Source organism: Lagopus leucura, unplaced genomic scaffold (genome assembly GCF_019238085.1).
Source record: "Lagopus leucura isolate 7727_CA_CO unplaced genomic scaffold, USGS_WTPT01 Super-Scaffold_1, whole genome shotgun sequence".
NCBI classification, from domain to species: domain Eukaryota; kingdom Metazoa; phylum Chordata; class Aves; order Galliformes; family Phasianidae; genus Lagopus; species Lagopus leucura.
Genome location: NW_024962250.1, coordinates 41,718,250 through 41,736,964, shown reverse-complemented (window position 1 = coordinate 41,736,964; position 18,715 = coordinate 41,718,250). Strand labels below are relative to the sequence as shown.

Here is an 18,715-nt window from a genome sequence, read left to right as displayed (position 1 = left end):
TTTCAAAGTATAAAGCACTTTCAATTCATTACAAACTGTGTTATTAAAAACGTACTGTACAGCAACATTCCTGGATTTTATCTTAGAGCAAACCTGTGTACGGGAGCACATCTCTGCCTTCAGCAGGAGAAACACGGCAAAGGAAGGGGGAACCTGGGCAAGGAAGTTCCACTTTGCACACAGGAGGAGCCATCCTCAGTGCTGAGCAGCACCCAGCTGACAACAGGCTGCAACCACAGCTCCACTGCAGGCCAGGTCAGCCAAAACGAGCTTCAAGCAGGAACACAGGAGCACATCAGAGAGGTGGCTGAAGCTCCTCCTTTGGCTTTTTTATACAAGTTCATAAATACCAAATAAAACCTCCAGAAGTTCAAACAGAAAAATAGGAATCTTCCTGTTCTTCATCTGATGTATCTGCTGCCTCAGCCACAAAGAGCTTCCCTACAGCAGGGCTCTGCTGTGCTTCTGCAACATGAAAAACAGGGAGGAGAGCATCAGTGTGTGTGTGCCTGAGCTGGCAAGGCAGCTGAAGGTCCTGTGAGAAACAGGATGCTGGAAAATGATTGAGTGCAGTTGTGAACACCCACACAGCAGCAGCAGCGTGAAGGTGAGTAAAGCTGACGTGAAGGAGAAACAGAACACACTTACTTTTATCAAAGGTGAACTTGGTTCTGCTTGAAGCTGGTGTGCCATGCAAAGGGCCAGCCTGCCAAAAAGGAAAGGTCTGCATTCAGACAGCAGTGACAGCAGCATAGGAAAGGGGAAACATTTGGGAGGGGGGAAGGAAAGGCACAGCATCCATTAGAGTGCAGCTGCCCTACTGCTATGCCACATTTTCACACCAGATTTAAAGTGCTCATCTACCAAAATCTCTGGCTAAACCAGTGGCATTGTTCTGCTTCTGGGATCACGGCTGTTCATAGAAGAGGCAGAACTACCAAGGCAAGGACAGGAAAGGAGCACAAATTCAGGGTGCAAGGTGGGGAGTCCCACTTCCTCCCCCATTGTACAGGAAAAAGATAGCAGGAATTTAAAGCATCAGAAAGGTCTCAGAACCCAAAAGCAATCACAGACCCTGAAAAAGACAGCCTGTCTGATCAAGACAATAAATCATAATAGAAGTAACTCTTCTCTGAAGTACACAGATACAAAACCCAGAAGTTTGGTGTCAATGGAGACGGGTCCTGTGCTCCTTCTGTGCCCACACTGCGAGCCAGGGATCCTCCTGCTTAGCAGAACCTGCACTGTTACAAGGTGGAACCCACAGGCAGGAAGCCAGCATTACCTGCTGCTTCTTCACTTTGTCCCAGCTGCTCCTGCAGCCCTGAGTTTTCTGCATCCTGAACACATGTCTGTCGCAGTCCTTCCTGCAAGCATCAACAAACAGGTCAGTGGCAGTGGTGGGCTCTGCTCAGGGCATCAGCTACGTGCAGCTACAGCCAGCACACACAGTTCCAGTCCAGAAGGAAGATTAGCAGGGCTATTTAAAACAGTTGTTGGCCAATTAAATATAGCAACAGTCCCTGGAGTATGACTCAATGCAGAGGAGTTTAATTTAATCACGTGCATAGAACTCATCATGCAAATATCAGACAAAAAGCTTTATCATCTTCCCAGAATGTCCATTAACCATTATATGAAAATGCCACTTCTCACTAAAGAGGGTGTCAGTTTATTCCAATAAAGCCTGAAGCTTTATTGCCAGTGTTTTTAGTTGCCCACTTACTTGAGTAGCTCAAAATGCACAGCTGTCAAATGGAAGATCTCTCTAAATACCTTAAGGCCTGCAGCCTTTATTCTGCATACTGGAGGTTAATCCCTTCTGAGTGGTCTTTCTCAGAAGAAATGAGAAAGGAAAGCATTAGCAAAGGAACAGCAGCATTCATGCAGTTCCCACCTGTTGATAGGTCCCAGCATACCAGGGCTGATGTGCTCACACTGAGGGGTTTTGGCCAGAGGGAAGACAGCTGAGGAAGGTGTGATGGGGTTGTTTGTAAGTGCAAAGTCATCATCATCATCATCATCATCCTCGTCATGGCTTCCCAGGAAGGTTGGCAACTACAAAGACAGACCAGAGCACTCAAAGATCTGCTTTTTTTCCAGGCCTGCTTAAGAGGCCTCTCACCACTCCGCCTCAGAGCAATCACAGCCAGCAGCTGCACCCCAGCTGTACCCCTGCTCCCCACACTGACAGGCCCAGGTTTGTTCTCTCCTCAGCAGGCAATCTCTCCCCATCCCTCTGCTCAGTGCAGATGCTTTTCCTGACTCCACTACACATCCCTCCTGAGATGCAGATAGCAGCAGGACACAGCAATGCTGAATGCAGGTACGTGAGGACGCTGCAGGGCGGCCAGCCGACAGCTTGGTCTCACTTCAATGCTCCTGCAGATACCCAACATTTTGCTGCCCCTTTTTTGGGTACTACCACGTATTAAAAGAAAAAAGTCTGATTAAAATTCCAGGCTCAGAGTTGACCATTAATTCTCAGGAAGAAGATTAAAGGATTCTCAGGGAACTTGTGGTCCTTCCATTTCAAAGGGAGAGAGGAGAGCTGAAAAGGTTCAGAGAGGAGCAGCACATCACCAGAAACACAGGAGAACTTCCATCATCTTGGAAGTCTTGGACGTGGATGCATGGATTCTCATGGCCAGCCTGCACAGATCTGTCACAGGGATTGCTCCGTTGCACAGTGCAGTCTATAGAAAGCAAGGAAGCTACCAGTGCCTAAATTCTGGCATTTCAGTGAGCCACGTGTTGCTCTGCTTTTGGGTGAGCACCAGATCAAGGCTCATGCATCACTAAGTGGAGCCACTTTGGACAGACAACAGCAGGAAGCCATGCTCCACGTTCTCCCTCTCAGCAACCAAAGCACTGCAAAAATGAATCAGGTGGGTAACCCTCACCTCCCCAAACCACAACTCACACTGCTGGCACTGACCAGCTGCCTCATAGCACACCCTTCAACTACCAGTAGAGAAGCACGTGGATATGTACAGCTTTTCCAGGTTTACTTACCCTCACTCTTCTGTTTTGGAAGGGTGTAGCAGTGAAAACATCATCATGGTCATCCTTTGGCAAATTGTCCAGGAAATCTCTCATCTGCTGCTTTCTTTTGAAGGTTCCCACTTTGGCAGTTATTGCAACTGGCTCTGTCTTATCTACGTGAATCCAAGCATTACTTTTTTTAAGACATTAATTACAAAGCATACTCTTAAATTAGCTGGATGCAATCAGAGAATCATGGAATGGAGTTGTAGAACAGAATGGAATCATAGAATCAATCAGTGCCAGCAATAAGGTTCTTTCTCTCATGGGAACTTCTCACAGCTTCTTTGTGGTCCTCTGGATTTCCATACAATTTACACTTCCAAAAATAAATCCTTCCTACATCTTAATCAGAAAGTTACTGCAGAGCTTTATAAACAGCTGCCTCCTCCTAGGCGAGGAACACAGGTTAAGTCTGCCTGGAAAAAACTCTAAATTGCCCTTTTTCTTCTCCTTTCTGCTTCAGTCTCTTATGACATCTGTAATGCTGTAATGGGATGATAATAGCAGGGTGCAAAGCCTTTGGATACAGCAAATGAGAGCAAGCCTAAATACAGCAGCCATAGATGCAGAACTGAAGGAAGAGAGCTGCTCATCTTTGGGAGCCCTTGGGTATGCAGGGATCTCCAGCAAGAGATGCCCTCAGCTGCACTGCCAACCTTCAGTGAGGTCTGGGAAGGGGAGGATCCTGGCTCCAGCCCTTCCATCACTCAGGCACCTTCCATTGCAGGCACCTGAGCTCCCCTGGTTGGCTCTGCCTTCCCACCAGGTGCTCCATCACTGCTTCAGGCTGTGACAGCATTTCTGCTACAACATCCCTCAAGCTCTATAACAAACCTTTGCAGTGTAGAAGATAACCTCCTTTACTACAGGACTCCAATCCAAGCACAATAAAACAAAGAACTGCTTGTTGTTTATTTATCAGACGTGTGTGTGCTTATGGCTGCATCTCCCATTATACAATAAATAACAAATTCCAAATGCAAAGACCAACTTATAGTCAGAGCCAAGCGCTCAGTACCTTTCTGTCCCGGCTTTCCTGACCCGGTTTTCTTTGTGGCAGGTCTCTGGGAAGTTTTTGCCTGTTCTTCTGTGTACTTTCGCTGGCAATCCTCAGCAGAACGAGACCCGACAGCCATCGCCACCTCCACCCAGAAACCATTCTTGTGCTTGGGAAACGAAGCCACTGCCCTGCCGAGAGAACAGAAGCACAGCCTTCTTCATACAGGAGAATCTGTGCTGCACTGCCACACACCTGAGAATAACAGCGTGCCCAAGTGCACTGCGTGGGGAGAGCTGGTGTGCAGAAGGCAGCAGAGGCACTGTAACATGCAGCTGTTCATGTGAACGCCTGGTATGAGGTGCACATCATCCTTACAAAGCAAAAAATACAGCCAAACCTGGCTATTTTCCAACGCTGCGTGTATATTAAACACTGCCCAGTAGCTGATTAAGTAATTGTCCAATGTGCTAATTGAATATCCTCGTGTTAGTCTCCCCTCCACAAGATCTAAATACACAAACACCACGTGGTTAGTGTTTTAGCCCATCAGGGAAGAGAAATATGACCACTTTCACTGTCTATATATCAGTACTCCTATAATACATGTTAATGTGTTTTTCAGCTTTGTTCGTAGAGATGCCTGTCTCACAAAAAAGCAGGCATATTTGGAAAGCAGTGGAGGAGCACTGGACCACCAAATTGCAGCTGCTAACTGTGCTCCTCTCACTCTGCATTACGTGGAAGAGGCGAGGGCTGCTGCAAGCTCACACACCACAGCTACTGCAGGAAATCCTGGTCTGCTTCATTCTACTGTTCTTTTAATTTGTGAGCCAGAAGGATTTCATAAGAGGGAATTACAGCAGAAGGAAATCTAAAATAACGTGGGGCTGCTTCAAAACCAAAACCCTGAGAAATCCAAATTCAGAAGACCACCAGCCAAACATTCCAGCACCCAAATTATGCCTCCTGCTATCCGAGAGAGGCTTTGCCCTCTGAAGACAAGGGAACCACTTGCCTGTGCAGCTTCTGCAGTTCCTTTTGAGACCAGTCATCAGCTGCCTTTGAAAAAAAAGCAAGAGTTTTGTGCACCTTGTCCCCCTTGGCTTCACTCGGTTTTGCTGCTGAAGGCTTGGCAGTTTGATTAACAGCACTGTTTGCTTTTCTGTTGGATGCTTCTGATCTCTTTTCCCTCATGTGATATTCCTCACCAGAAGAGGTTTCTTCTGTGAAGGAGTCAGAGCTCTCAATGAAGGCAGGTATCCTTTGCCTCAGCTGCATGGAATGGGAGGCAGCAGTGCAGTGTGCCACTGCCTGGCGTTCACTTGACACCTCGCTTATGCTGCCCTGCAGCCTTTCACAGGCAGACGAAGATTCAGAGTTTTGCACCTCTTTTGGCAAAAAAGGTTTATTTTTCCTTCTGACAGTCAACTGGATGTAGTCTCTGGATTCCTCTTCCCCATCTTTGCTTGAGGATTCCTCTGTTAAAGGCTTACCTTGACAAGGTTTTTGGGCTGACCTTAAGGAGTACATGTTCCGATCTGTAGTCACTTCTCCATATTCTTTTCCTGTCTTTTCTTTTCTTGTTCCTGTGTTTCTGCTATTATAGTTAAGCTTGTTTGCATCTTCAGCATTTAAGCGAGTCGCCTTATTAGAAAGCCATGTTTTAATTTTGTTAATATCACTTGCATGATCACTTTCATCATCTGAAATAAAGCGCCTGGCCTCTCTGCTTCCAGTGGACGTGGCTTTGTTTTTAGTACTCACTCTTTTTTCTTCACCTTTCCCTGAAAGAGATGTCAGTACATCACACACTTCAGGTAAATCATTACTGCACTCTGATAGACGAGCAGCACTGAAAATACTCCCACTCCCAACTCAGAACAGCATGAAGCCAGTTCTGAGCAGCGGATTTAGACTGAGCAAATGCTCCTCCTCAGCTCAGAGGGAGCACAGCCAGCAGCAGGCAGGTCCTTCATGCAAGGGAGACTTCCAGTACTTGCACTCTTTGTTCCCACAGGGAATGTTGGCCTAGGCAGCTCCCTCAGGTTGCACACATCAGGCATACTGAGATCCAAAGCACAGGAGCAGAAACTTAAGTACATAAAACTCATAACTGCTTTGATTTCTGGAAAGAAACGTTCATGTCCCCACGCTGAACCAAAGCAGCAGCTTACAAACAATTCTGAGCTGTGAAACTGGCCATCAGTGTTACTCTGCTAACCCTTCACAGAAGTGAATGATAATTAAAGGCGTAAATAAATTGCTTGCATCAGCCAGACATCACCACACTGCTGCAGCACCCGGCTCATCGTCCACCGAATCCACTCAATAACTTTGGATAGAACAAGCAAAAACTTTTTTTTTCTTACCTTTATCTTGACTTTTTGTTTTTTCTTCCACTGTCTTTGTTGAATGCTTTCTTTCCTTCATCTTAGAGAGCGAGCTGGTCTTTCTTTTAGGTTTTTCAGTACTATACATCTTCAAAATAAAACAATTTAATCTAAACTTCTGCTACAGCTTACATACCTACATACCCAGCCTACAGACACACAGAATCACAGAATCACAGAATCACCCGGGTTGGAAGGGACCCCAAGGATCATGTAGTTCCAACCCCCCTGCCTGGCAGGGCCACCAAACATCCACATTCAGATCAGGTTGCCCAGGACCCCGTCCAACCTGGCCTTGAACACGTCCAAGGACGGGGCATCCACAACCTCCCTGGGCAGCCCATTCCAGGGCCTAACCACTCTCCTAGTAAAGAACTTCCCCCTAACATCCAACCTAAATCTTCCCTCCTTCAACTTAAAACCATTTCCCCTAGTCCTGCTGTTATCAGCCCTTTTGAAGAGTTTACTCCCCTCCTGGGTGTACCAGCTCTGTGACACCAGCTCTGGAAAAGCCAAACGTTTACAGGATGGGTAGAGTTAAGACTCCTGCATTGCCCAGAAGCTCCTCAGGGCTGTGTGATGCACACAGGTGCCCATAGGAGTGCCTGTGACTGAGGCAACCTCACCAGACCCAGCTCCATTCTCTAACAGTTAAAATCTCAAAAGCCAGGACCTGTTGGTGAATCGGACACAGCCGCACTGCTGGAGCTGCTGACAAGAGTTAGTGCACTGCCTGTGCGTATGGGCAATTCATCTTCAGGAAAAAACAGCTGCTGAAGAGAACGCTGCCTTCCTCCACACACAATTCCCTCACCACAGCACTGCCAGAGTTGCTTGAGGTGCCGTAATAAAGGAGAATCACCCACCCCAATCAAAACTGAGGAGCGCGTGGACAGACCGAGGTGTAAGAAATGAGGAAACATCTGCTCCTAATGAGTATGAAACTACACAGAAAAGGGAAAGCTGAGAACAGCAGAGATGATGCAAAACCCAGCCTACAGCCCTGACGTCCCTTGCGAGCTTTGCCATGCTGGCAGGGACCTGAAGTTACACTGCAGGAAGTGTTTTACTTGGGAACCTCTGTAACCCAAAGCAGTACCTCTGCACAACTTCCTGGCCTTCCAGAATGTTCCATTTTTCCCAGAAGGAATCATATATTATCTCAGCTCCTCATGCAACAATTACTTGCTAATTCAGACTTATTTTTTTCTGCTTTAAAATGTTTTTATTATGGTTCCAAAACATCCTACCTAGTGAGGCACTCATTAGAGCAGCCCGCCAGTTCAACGCGTGCCCAAGTGGCCGATGTATTTATTACTGCATTTGACAGAAACACACAGCTCACAGCGTGCAAAGGACACTCACCATGCTCAGATAATCTGTCCCACCTCTCTGAATCGTAACATTCAGCTCCTGATCCACAAACTCACGCTCCCCACACCAGAAGCTGAGCGGTGGTTTGACCAGGCGGCCGCTCCGAGTGTAGGTCCCACTGGAGCCATCCAGAGCAGGTCTGTGTTGTGGTGTTTGATCTGCAAGAGAAACCAGCTTCAGTTCTGCCCAAACGTCGCACTGAAAACTCACTATCACACACTTCACAAGCACAAGAGCAACCTTGTACTTAAACCTGTTAAATTAGAATCATAGAACTGCTCAGTTCTATCAAGATCAAGACCAGCCACAACCCAACCATACTTAGGGACCAGAATAGCGGGTCCAGAGGAGCCACAGAGATGATCAGAGGCTGCAGCACCTCCCCTGCAAAGACAGGCTGAGGGAGCTGGGCTTGTTCAGCATGGAGAAAAGAAGGCTGCGGGGTGACCTCAGTGCAGCCTGCAGTACCTAAAGGGAGCCTGCAGACAGGAGGGGAGTCAGCTCTTGGAAAGGGGAGATGGCAGCAGGACAAGGGGAAATGGTTTGGAGTTGAGGGAGGGCAGATGGAGGTTGGATGTCAGGGGGAAGTTGTGTGCTGTGAGAGTGGTGAGGTGCTGGAACAGCTGCCCAGAGAGGCTGTGATGCCCTGTCCATCCCTGGAGGTGTTGAAGGCCAGGTTGGATGGGGCCCTGGGCAGCCTGGGCTGCTGTGAAATGGGGAGGTTGGTGGCCCTGCATGGCACAGGGGGGTTGGAGCTTCGTGATCCTTGAGGTCCCTCCCAGCCCTGTGATTCTGTGATACTACCCTAGAACTTGCACAGATGATAAGGAAAATACAAATGTACCACAAAGTAATAATGCTCTTTTACGAGCATGCAGGTCAGAAATAAGCATACTTGAACAAGACTGAAATAATCATCTTCATGAATTATAAACCACATCACTGTGAACCTTTAGCTTTGCTTACAAGGCTATGAAGAACTTGAAAGTCACAGAGAATTACAGTGATAAAAGTTGTCATACTGAGCAAATCTTCACAGTAATGACAAAATAAAACAGTTGTTGTAGTAGGAGCAACACAACCTGATGACAGTACCAACAGTTTGCAAGCCCTGCTGGAGCCTATGACAAGATATAGAAAAGAAGTCAAAAACCAGAAGCTATTAGTGTCTGTAATGAAGTTTGCATTAAGGGGCAAAGAAAAAACGTTGGCCATGGGGTTGTGGCTTTACAGTTGTTTCCTTTGGAAAAAAAGCCAAAGGAGGTAATTCTTCCACAACCATTCAGACCATGCCCAATGCTTGTTAGCACATCACTGTTCCTCAGCTCTAGCAATAAACCATTTAGATACCGTAAAACAAACCCACTGCAGGAACAGATCCAAGGAAGGAGTTAAAATCAAGCCAGCCAGAAAAGGGTGCAGGCCAGCATTGCATGGGAGTCCCAAGAACAGAGCCTGGAGAGACTGAATCCCACAGACATCCCAGAATGACTGATAAGAGCGTGACATGCAATACAGCAACCAGGAAAAACTTCAGTCAAGTTTGCTGCTGCCTGAAAAAACAGTTGAGGAACCACTGGTGTCAGCCTCTACAGACCCAACCAGGCTCCTGCTTCCTTCCCTCAGAAGAGACTCCAAACAACATCTACTTTTTGTATACCAGCAAACCAGGACATGAACAAGCCACTGCTCCTTACTATTGCAGCTCGTGCAAACACAAAGAACAACTTTCACAATTAGTTTGTTATATCTTCCATACAGCCTGAAATTAACAACACAAAACAAGATATCCTTTGGTAGGAAAAAGCTTTAAAAAGATAGGACAAGGGGGAATGGTTTTAAAGTGAGCCAGGGGAGGTTTAGGTTGGATATGAGGAGGAAGTTTTTCAGCCAGAGGGTGGTGAGGCACTGGCACAGGTTGCCCAAGGAGGCTGTGGATGCCCCATCCCTGCAGGCATTCAAGGCCAGGCTGGATGTGGCTCTGGGCAGCCTGGGCTGCTGGTTGGCGACCTGCACACAGCAGGGGTTGGAGCTGGATGAGCACTGTGCTCCTGTGCAACCCAGGCCATTCTACGGCTCTATGAAAACAACAAAGCCACCAAACCCAAGCTATCACAAGCTATCCATTTCTTCCCTAGAGAAAAAGATTACCAAGACTCACAAGTGTGCTCATCTTTCCTTGGTAGCACTTCATACATAGTGTTCCTCGTTCCACGGTTCCTTACATTTCTTGGTGACTCTTCCGAACTTCCCGCCTCCTCTGTATCCACCACTGAGTCACTCTCATCATTTTTATCCTCACTGATCCTTTTTTTGTGTTCTTTCCTAATGATTTAGAGTGTAAGAAAAAAATAATAAAGACCTGTATAATCAAAGAATATTAGGATGTTATAATCACCAAATAAACAAGAGAGTTCGGCAAAACAGACTACAATAACAAAAGAGAATAAATAGAAGGCTTACACCTATCCTGGGCTCCCTCACAAACTCCAGCAGAGCAGATCTCCAGAAGAGATCCTTCCCCACTGGCAGCCAGCTCTTAAATAGGGCTAGGAGGGGTGGAGCCAGGCAGCACAGCTGAATTGCCCTCACCTGTGCTCCTCTGGTTGGCTCATTGCTCGCCTCAGGTGATCAATCAGAGGTTCAGGCCGTGACTCAGCAGTTCCCATACAGACCCCAAGCAGTCACCCTTTAATAAAAGACCTGTGTAGACTCCAAGTCTTCTCCCCATCCCAGCAAAACCCAACAGCACAGTGCAGCTCTACTCACAGGGTAGCTAAATAGTGGCATGGCTCAAGGCACTGAATCAGCAATGCCCTTCACTTGTGCTGATCCCATCTCAACAGAAACAATCCAAAGCAGTGTTATGAAGAAGAGTGAGAGGCTGAGGCCCTGGGCAGCCTGGGCTGCTATGAAATGTGGAGGTTGGTGGCCCTGCCTGTGGCAGGGGGTTGGAGCTTTGTGATCCTTGGGGTCCCTTCCAACCCGGGCCGTTCTGTGATTTGTGATGTGATTCTTCCAACAAAGCGACCAGAATTTGCCTGGATCAAAGTCTCCATAAACACATCTACAATTTTTCATCTTTCACTAGTGTAAGATCCTTAAAAATCAACTAATACTTGTGAGAGTATTACAATTAAACAATTGCCAAAGGAATTACCTTCTTAATTCCTTGAGTAACTCCTCAACGTGTTCCTTCCACCTTTTGGAAAACCCAAAGTTAAATCTTTTGATGAACTGATAGGAAAATCCTGTGTGAAACAGAAGTGGCATTAAGCACAGCTGAGCAATATTTTTAATCAGGAAACAGAGAAATAGCACTCGGTCTGATCCGAGGCACCTCAGAAACTCATTGACATCTTAAATATAGAGAGACAGACTTTGCCAGTTTGAAAGAACTGTGTATGTCATGGTGAAGTGAACTGAGGGCCACAGGATGCAGACATCAGCAAGTGAAGATGGCATTCTAGTTTTTGGGAGCCAGGAACAGAAGCCCACCCAGCACTGATGGACTGGGCAAAGCTCCCAGCTCCATTCAAAGCCCCCTGAGCCCAGACTGCAGAGTAACACCAACATTCACTTTGGCAGTACGTGCAAGTTAACAGAAAGCAGCCGTAATTCTACAGCTCTCCTTAAGAAGATCTTCTTACCTTCTTTTCTCATCCAAACAGAATCTATATGTCCCTGTAGCAGGTAGATATTGCCAGATGATGTTTTAACTTGGTTGTAAGCTACACGTTCTACAACTGCATTACTATGCCATAACATATCCTTCATATCTCTAAGAAAAGATAAATAATATTAACAACACACATGCACAAAAAAAACCCAACACAATTTTCATAAGAGGAGGAATTTAAGACAAGAAATTGTTATCCCACACCAGTGTAACAGTACTACCCATGTGATGAGTCGCACGGATACTGGCAGGAAGTGCTGGGTTTTCCTTTCTTAGCTTGGAAGATTTTCTGGACATCTTATTTAATATTTGGACAGGAAATAAAAGAATATAAAATAAAACAATATAGACAGAATAAAACTTGCCACTGCTGCAAGTGTTCATCACAGAACATGCCTGGCATGAGGCTGCAAAATCAAAGTAGGCTAAAGACTCCACTGAGCTCCATGTTGCAGTGATACCTTCGTGGATGTTATAGAGGTGCTATTATACAAGTCCAGTTTAAGTTTATAGAGGTGCAATTATACAAGTCCAGTTTAAGTGGGAGTATTTTGTTTCTTACCTTTCTATTTAAAAGACAATAACTGAAGAAGGAGCTCCAGTCCATGCAAAAATTAGAGATTAACAAGTGGTTAGGGAACCTCTCCGTGAGAAATAAAAGGGAGCATTAAGGTAAAAAGAATCTCCATGGGATGTTTTAAGTACACTTTTGTAGCAGTAAACAGAGCTGCAGAGCAGCACTAAGGGCAAACGGCCCAAATGCTGACCTGCCTCACGTGCCACAAACAGCAGAGCTCTCCTCAGACCTTCAGGCAGCAGAACTGCGCGGAACCGATTCTAACAGCGACCAAAGTACTGCAAACCCACGAGCTCATCTCCACATCTCAAGGGATGCGACCAGCTCTAGGGCTGAGATGCTGAAAAGCCTCCAACATGCCTCACGCTGCATTTAAATCAGAAATGTTGGTCTTACCTTCGCTTTCCTTCGACGCACACTGCCGTGTTACCGCTCATCACTTTAATGCGCCACCTGGAAAGGCAGATTCTTTTCTGCGGGGAAAAAAAGATCAGATCTGCCATGGTTCTTGTATCAGACTAAGCCATGTAACACTGCCAATGTGCTGGCAAAGTAGAAACCAACTCCTGTACAGCTTGAGAATCTATTTAGGCATCATCTTCCAGATCAAAAAAACCTGAAACCAGCCATCAAATGCATAAATGTTGAATCACAAGCAAGTTGGATCACAGCAGAATATATGAATTTCAAACAAACTCTTTGAGAAACTTAGCATTGGCTTTTGGAAGTCAAACTCATTGGCCAGGGCTCCTAGCAAACCCAAAAAGCCCTCCTCAAAAAGCACCACCAGCACGCCATCCCTCTTACACACCATCAGTCCTCAGAGCACCACTCACAAAAACAAGTTGTCATGAGAAAATAAAATTACTAGCTACGTTCTTACTAAAATTCAGCACATTAAAATGACTGTGTCCAATACTAAAAACTGCTGGACATTCACTGTGCACAACCTTCATATTTTAAGAGATCACTTTGGGCTGAAATGTCTCATGGGTACCACAAAAACACATCCCCTGGGGAGCCCCTAGGCTCACTGCTGAGGTTCAGCTTCACAACACACTGCTTTCCTCGAGATCGAATCAGCAAGCTCTAAGTACCACCAAGTGCTTATTGAAGAGAAAAAGAGCTGAATGGGACATCACAGCAGTGGGGCAATGAACGCATTTAATTCATCTCACAGAAAATCCCTTCAAGCTGAGAGCTGTTCGAGCCCAGACTGCAGCTTGTGAATAGTAAAGGAAAAAGCCTTCTTTTACACAAACCAACCAAACCTTCGTCTGGGAAAAAAAATGAAGTCTTTTGAGAGGAAAATATTTACCACTACAGTCTGAGGAGGTTTTACTCTGCTCAGCTTCACCACGCCACCTCAAAAAAAACGGGGAAAACAAATGGTGAAAGAAGCCTTGTGGGCTGAGCTAAAGAACAGCTTGATTTAATTAAAAAACAAACAACAAAAAACAACACAAAGACTGTACAGAAGCAAAAGGAGAAAATTACTCTCTGCTTCTCATCAGCGAGCAACGCTCGGCTACACCTTAGGAAACAGAGCCTCAACTGATGTAGCACAGTGTTGGAGGACACTGCCATAATGAGAGCTCCCCTCCTCCTTCCCCGGCTCCCACTGCTGCTGCAATGTCCCACGGTGTGAGATATCACTCGGGTGCCGTAGGGCAGCACCCCAGCACTGCTCCCTCCCCGCTGGCTCTGGGGCAGCCTTGCTGCTGTGCCAGCACTGCCCAGCGAGAGACGGAGCGGTGCTGCACATCACTGCTGCTCCAGCGACAAGCGCAGGGTGCAGCCCTGTCTGGGCTGCTGCATGGAAGGTGGACTCCATCCCAGAGTCACACCCAGCAGTTTCAGCTGTGCACTCATTACTTCTGACAGAAAAACAAGACACAAGCTACAGGCAGCCCACGGGAAGTTTTACCCTATGGATGTAACAAGGCAGTAAGTTCTCCCACCTCCTTGTCGGCTGTGACAGCGATCTGACCTGCCCGAGCTTTATCCAAAGGGCCATTACAGTTTTCCTTCTGCTTCTGCTTCCTCAGCACGCTGGCTTTATGAGGAGAGAGCACAACGCTGCAGAAGTGCTGTGTGGGTTTCTGAGCTGCAGTCTCCAGTATCTTTTCTGCTCTGTGCTCAGCTCGCTGGTTGCTCGGCTGCAGCCGTCCTTTCTCCTGCTCAGTACGTTTTGCTTCTCTGTTTCCACATCTTCCTTCTAGCTGATCCCCAGGGTCAGAAGAGGTACAATGGACACCCACAGTACTTGCTACTGTATTTAGAGACATTTCATCATCAGCATCTATCGATTCCACAAGGAAATTATCCTCACTGTCCTTAGCAGCAGCCACACATGCTGTCTGAGCATTGGGGAGCAGCTCACCACAAGCAGATTCGATTACTGGCTTTTCTGCAGCTGGGGGAGGAGGAACATTCTGCTTGTTTGGGCTTGGAAGTGGTGGATCTGCTGTTTAAAAAAAAAAGAAAAAAGGCTATTAGTGATGTTAATAGAAGTATGTTCTCATGGTTAGCACTACTATTCTGAAAGCACTAATTCAACTGCCAATCCTCACAGCAAGCACTTCTTTGAACTTGTTTGTACTAGATTTTCATCACAGATCAACAAATAAGCATTCCACCCTCCCCCAAAAGCAGGCTGATGTACACATCTATTAGCATACTTATCTTTCTTCCTATAGAGAAAAGGTTCTGTTACCCATAAAAAACAGAATCTCAAACACATCCTTCTTTCCAAACTTCAAGACCTTGATTTCTACCCATGCTGCTGCTATGCTGGGAGCTACAGACATTGGTTTCTGAGTTTTCCCCTAATTTAACTGCTGTTTTGAAGCTGAACAACACTGTCTTTGCCATGCATCATTCTCTTGGTTTGCATTCTAGGAAAAGAATGATACAACATACGTACATACAGAGCTGCTCTCAAGAAACAATACAGAACAAGAATGAATACAGGGAATCCTAAGCTTTAAAATAACAGAGGGTAGATTTAGATGAGGTACCAGTGAGAAATACAGCTCACTGTGATCAGCAAACTTGCTGAGGGTGCACTCGATCCCACCGCCTGTGCTGATGAAGAACACTGGTCCAAGGCAGGCCAACCCCTGGGCACAGCGCCTGCGGCCGCCTCCACACAGACACAGAGCCACTGACCACAGCCTCACGACTGCAGCCTCCTGACCAATTCCTAACCCACCAAAGAGTCCACCTTCAAGTCCACATCGCTGCAATTCAGAGATAAGGATGAGCTGCAGGACTGCGTCAAGGCCCCGCACAACTCCAGGCTGGCACATCAGCTGCCTCCTCTGCCCAGCGGTGCCAGTGCTCCAGGACAGAAGCCAGCAGTGCCTCAGGCACACCCTGCCCTTGGTGAAGCTGTGCTGGCCGTCTCAGATCACCTCCTCCTCCCTCACTGAACATCTTTTTCAGAAGGATCTGCTCTGTGATCTTCCCAGACACAGATGTGAGGCTCACCGGCTTGCAGCTCCCTGAGTCTTTGTTCCACTTTTCTCATCAGGGAACCAAGCTTTTTCTTTTTACGTATTAAAATCAACAGAGTTGGGAAAAGACTCGGCCAAGAAAAAGTTTAGGATATTTCCATCAAATTCCCATTCCAGTACCAAACTGTCACACCTAATTTATAAAGAGTTCTTAACCACAACACCATGAGCTCAGTACGTGCACACATGAAAGAAAACACAAACAAAAAAACCAACAGACAAACGATGTCAAACTTCAGTGCCAGCAGGCAGCATCCTGCCCTGCAGCCTGCAAGTCTTAACTCCATCCCCAGGGCTGAAAAGGCAGACTTGCAGGTTTCTTGCACCTCCTTCCTCTGTGCACAGACTACAAAGGCAAATGATACCCTGCAATATCCTGCCAATAGCACACGAAAATTATAAGCAAGAGAGTCCTGAAGTCCCACAAGCTTTTGAAGTGTTTCTAAAGGCAGTACCAAGTACCTTTTTGCTGCTGCTTCTGCTGCAATTTCTGCTTTACACGCAAGAAGAACTTCTGAGGAGATTCCAACACAATGGGGTCTACGTTCAGCATTTTCACAGCCTGGTTCTGAGGAATCCGAATGCAAGGTAATTCTGGAAACAACAGTTCAAAAAATCATTTGGAATTGGGGAAGAAAATCACTGGGGCGGGAGGGAGGAGAAGCAAAATACACATTTCGTAAGATCTGAATGCAAGCGAGATCCATTTTGTAGTAGTAAGGTCTAACCAGCAGTTCCCCACAGAGGAACAAAGGATTCAGAAATCATTGCTGATACAAATAGGATGATGCAGGATAGAAACAGGCATTTTGGAAAACTGGGGTTAGAAAGGAAAGTTGCAGAATTTTCACTTTTTGCATAAATAAGAGGTTACTCATTTTTATCACGTTCAACAGTGACAGTGAGGAGGGGCTTTAAGTTGCAGCAAGGAGATTTAGGAAGGCTATTTAATAACTAAACATGAAGCTTGGGCACTGCTATCTCCACAGCAACACTCAACAACTTCCCAGCAAAAGCAATCAGTCAGCAGCTGTCTGTGCTACAGGCAAGGTACAGCTCAGTGCTTAGCCTAGTTTTCATTGCAGCCTTTCCATACCTAAAGGGAGCCTACAAACAGGAGGGGAATCAACTCTTGGAAAGGGGAGATAACAGCAGGACAAGGGGAAATGGTTTGAAGTTGAGTGAGGGCAGATGGAGGTTGGATGTCAGGAGGAAGTTGTGTGCTGTGAGAGTGGTGAGGTGTTGGAACAGCTGCCCAGAGAAGCTGTGATGCCCCGTCCATCCCTGGAGGTGTTCAAGGCCAGGTTGGATGGGGCCCTGGGCAGCCTGGGCTGCTGTGAAATGGGGAGGTTGGTGGCCCTGCATGGCACAGGGGGGTTGGAGCTTCGTGATCCTTGAGGTCCCTTCCAACCCGGGCCGTTCTGTCATTCTGCGATTCAAGCAGATCGCAGATGCACAGCACGGAGGAGTTGGGCGGGGCCTTGCAGACCATCGAGTTCCACCCCTGCGCGTGCCGCGTGCCAGCAGCTCAGGCTGCCCACTCAGACACAGAGGAACGCCCAGAGCTCCGGGCAGCAGCGCCGGGCCGCACCGCCTCTGGGTAAGGAACGCGTCCAACCGCCGTTTCAGCTCTAAGCCCCCCCGCCCCCGACACACACAGCCGGCAGAACGCCGCTATCGCTCCCCGTGCGGCCCCACGTTACGAACCTCTCTTGAGCGGCTCCGCGGCCCCGCGCTGCCCACTGCCCGCAAGGCGCGGCCCGGGCCCGCCGGGCGTCAGGATGCGATCGCTGCTGCCGCCCTTCATCTTCATCTTCATCTTCATCCTCAGGAAGGCCGCGGCCGGGGATTGCCGGGCGGGCGGCTCGCATGCGCGGCGTTTCGGCGGTGGCGGTCCGGGTCCGGGCCGAATCTCGCTGATCTCGCCGATCTCCAGCGGCTCCCGCCCGCCTCCGCCGCCATCCAGCAGCGTGGATTGCAGCACCGGGCCGGGCGGGAGGAGCGCGGCGTCACCGCGGCACCGCAGAGCCTTCAGCGGGGTGAGCGTGCCCGCCGGGACGGAGCTGAGGAACACCGCCTGGAACGGCATCTCACCGCGGCGGGGAGTGGCGATCATCGCGGCGCGAGGCGGTGGGCCGTCCCGTCGCGGCCCGCTCCCCGGATCCCGGTCCCGCCGTAGCAGCGCTCCGGCCCCGCCCCGCCCCGCCCCGCGCCGCTCACAGAGCGCGCGCAGCGCACAGGAGAGGATTTGAGTTGGAACTCCCTCGCGACGATTGGCTGCGGGGCTGCGTGACGTCAGAGGGCGCGGGACGGAAATGGCGGAGCTGAGCGGAAGTGAAATAGCAGAGCGCCGCTTCCGGTTAGGTAGTGCTTCCGGCAGAGAGCTGCTGTGAGGCTGCTCGCTCTCTGCAGGCGGTGCTGTGGCGGCCCCCGGTGCGGCACTTTGGGTTAGCGGTGTGCAGAGCTGGTGCTGCTGCTGGGTGATGGGGAGGGTAGTGAGAGAGCCGCGTAGTTCCTCTGTTGTCATGGGTTCAGACGCCTGTGAAGCCTTTCCTTAAGACGAGGAGACCTGTTTCACTCGTTACCTGCCGAAGCCTTTGCATTTCTTTCTTTTGGGAAAGCGCAGTAGGAGCTGTAAGAAGTTCGGTGAGTGTAGTTCCTCCTTTCTAGCAAAAGGGGGCCGTGAGCTCTAAGCGAGTAGTTGAGGAAGCTGTAGGTGTTCACAGGTGATAAATAAACCTCATTAACAGCGCGAAGCAGGGCTTTTTTTTTCTCTCTCTCTACATGCTGGGCCCAGGAGAGCTTCCTATGGAGAATGTCTAATTTGCTATTGCTTTGTTCCCTAAAGGAGAGGAGAGGTTGATTATGTAAGGAAGAAAAAGTAATCCTGGCTGCCTACAGAGAACTTAAACTTACAACAAATAGTAGGGCAGTTAACTGATTTTCTTTGGGTATTTACGGTGCTGCATACAGGTGGAGCAGCAGCTGTGTATGGATGAGAGCTGACTGTTGCAGGGCCAGTATTGGGTTTGGAGGTAAAAACTGCAGGTTCTTTAGCTCAGGGTCACACCTGGAGGGTGGCAGCTGTGTCTGAGCCTTATCAGGTTGTAAAAATTAAAACCAGTAATG

At 48.0% G+C, this 18,715-nt stretch overlaps 1 protein-coding gene across 1 annotated transcript; it reads right to left on the bottom strand.

Moving 5' to 3' along the window:
• MIS18BP1 (MIS18 binding protein 1) lies at positions 1-18,113 on the bottom strand. Its single transcript, XM_042869668.1, has 16 exons — positions 17,294-18,113; positions 16,049-16,180; positions 14,030-14,535; positions 12,465-12,541; positions 11,463-11,593; positions 10,973-11,063; positions 9,974-10,137; positions 7,804-7,970; positions 6,418-6,526; positions 5,064-5,832; positions 4,067-4,236; positions 3,016-3,158; positions 1,898-2,058; positions 1,286-1,367; positions 649-706; positions 1-465 (listed from the first exon to the last, which is right to left on the bottom strand). Exons 1-16 carry the CDS (start codon positions 18,111-18,113, stop codon positions 371-373), a joined length of 3,675 nt encoding a protein of 1,224 aa, XP_042725602.1. The 3' UTR covers positions 1-370.
• Between the last annotated feature and the right edge of the window lie 602 nt (positions 18,114-18,715).

What these genes read in the sequence shown, in the direction of transcription:
- MIS18BP1 (XM_042869668.1), bottom strand. Translation starts at nt 18,113, where the DNA reads ATGACAACAGAGGAACTACGCGGCTCTCTCACTACCCTCCCCATCACC. An exon ending in TGTTTGGATGAGAAAAGAAG is followed by an intron (nt 11,064 to 11,462) that starts GTAAGAAGATCT and finishes TGTTTCACACAG; the next exon opens with GATTTTCCTATCAGTTCATC. An exon ending in CAAGTTCACCTTTGATAAAA is followed by an intron (nt 466 to 648) that starts GTAAGTGTGTTC and finishes TTCATGTTGCAG; the next exon opens with AAGCACAGCAGAGCCCTGCT.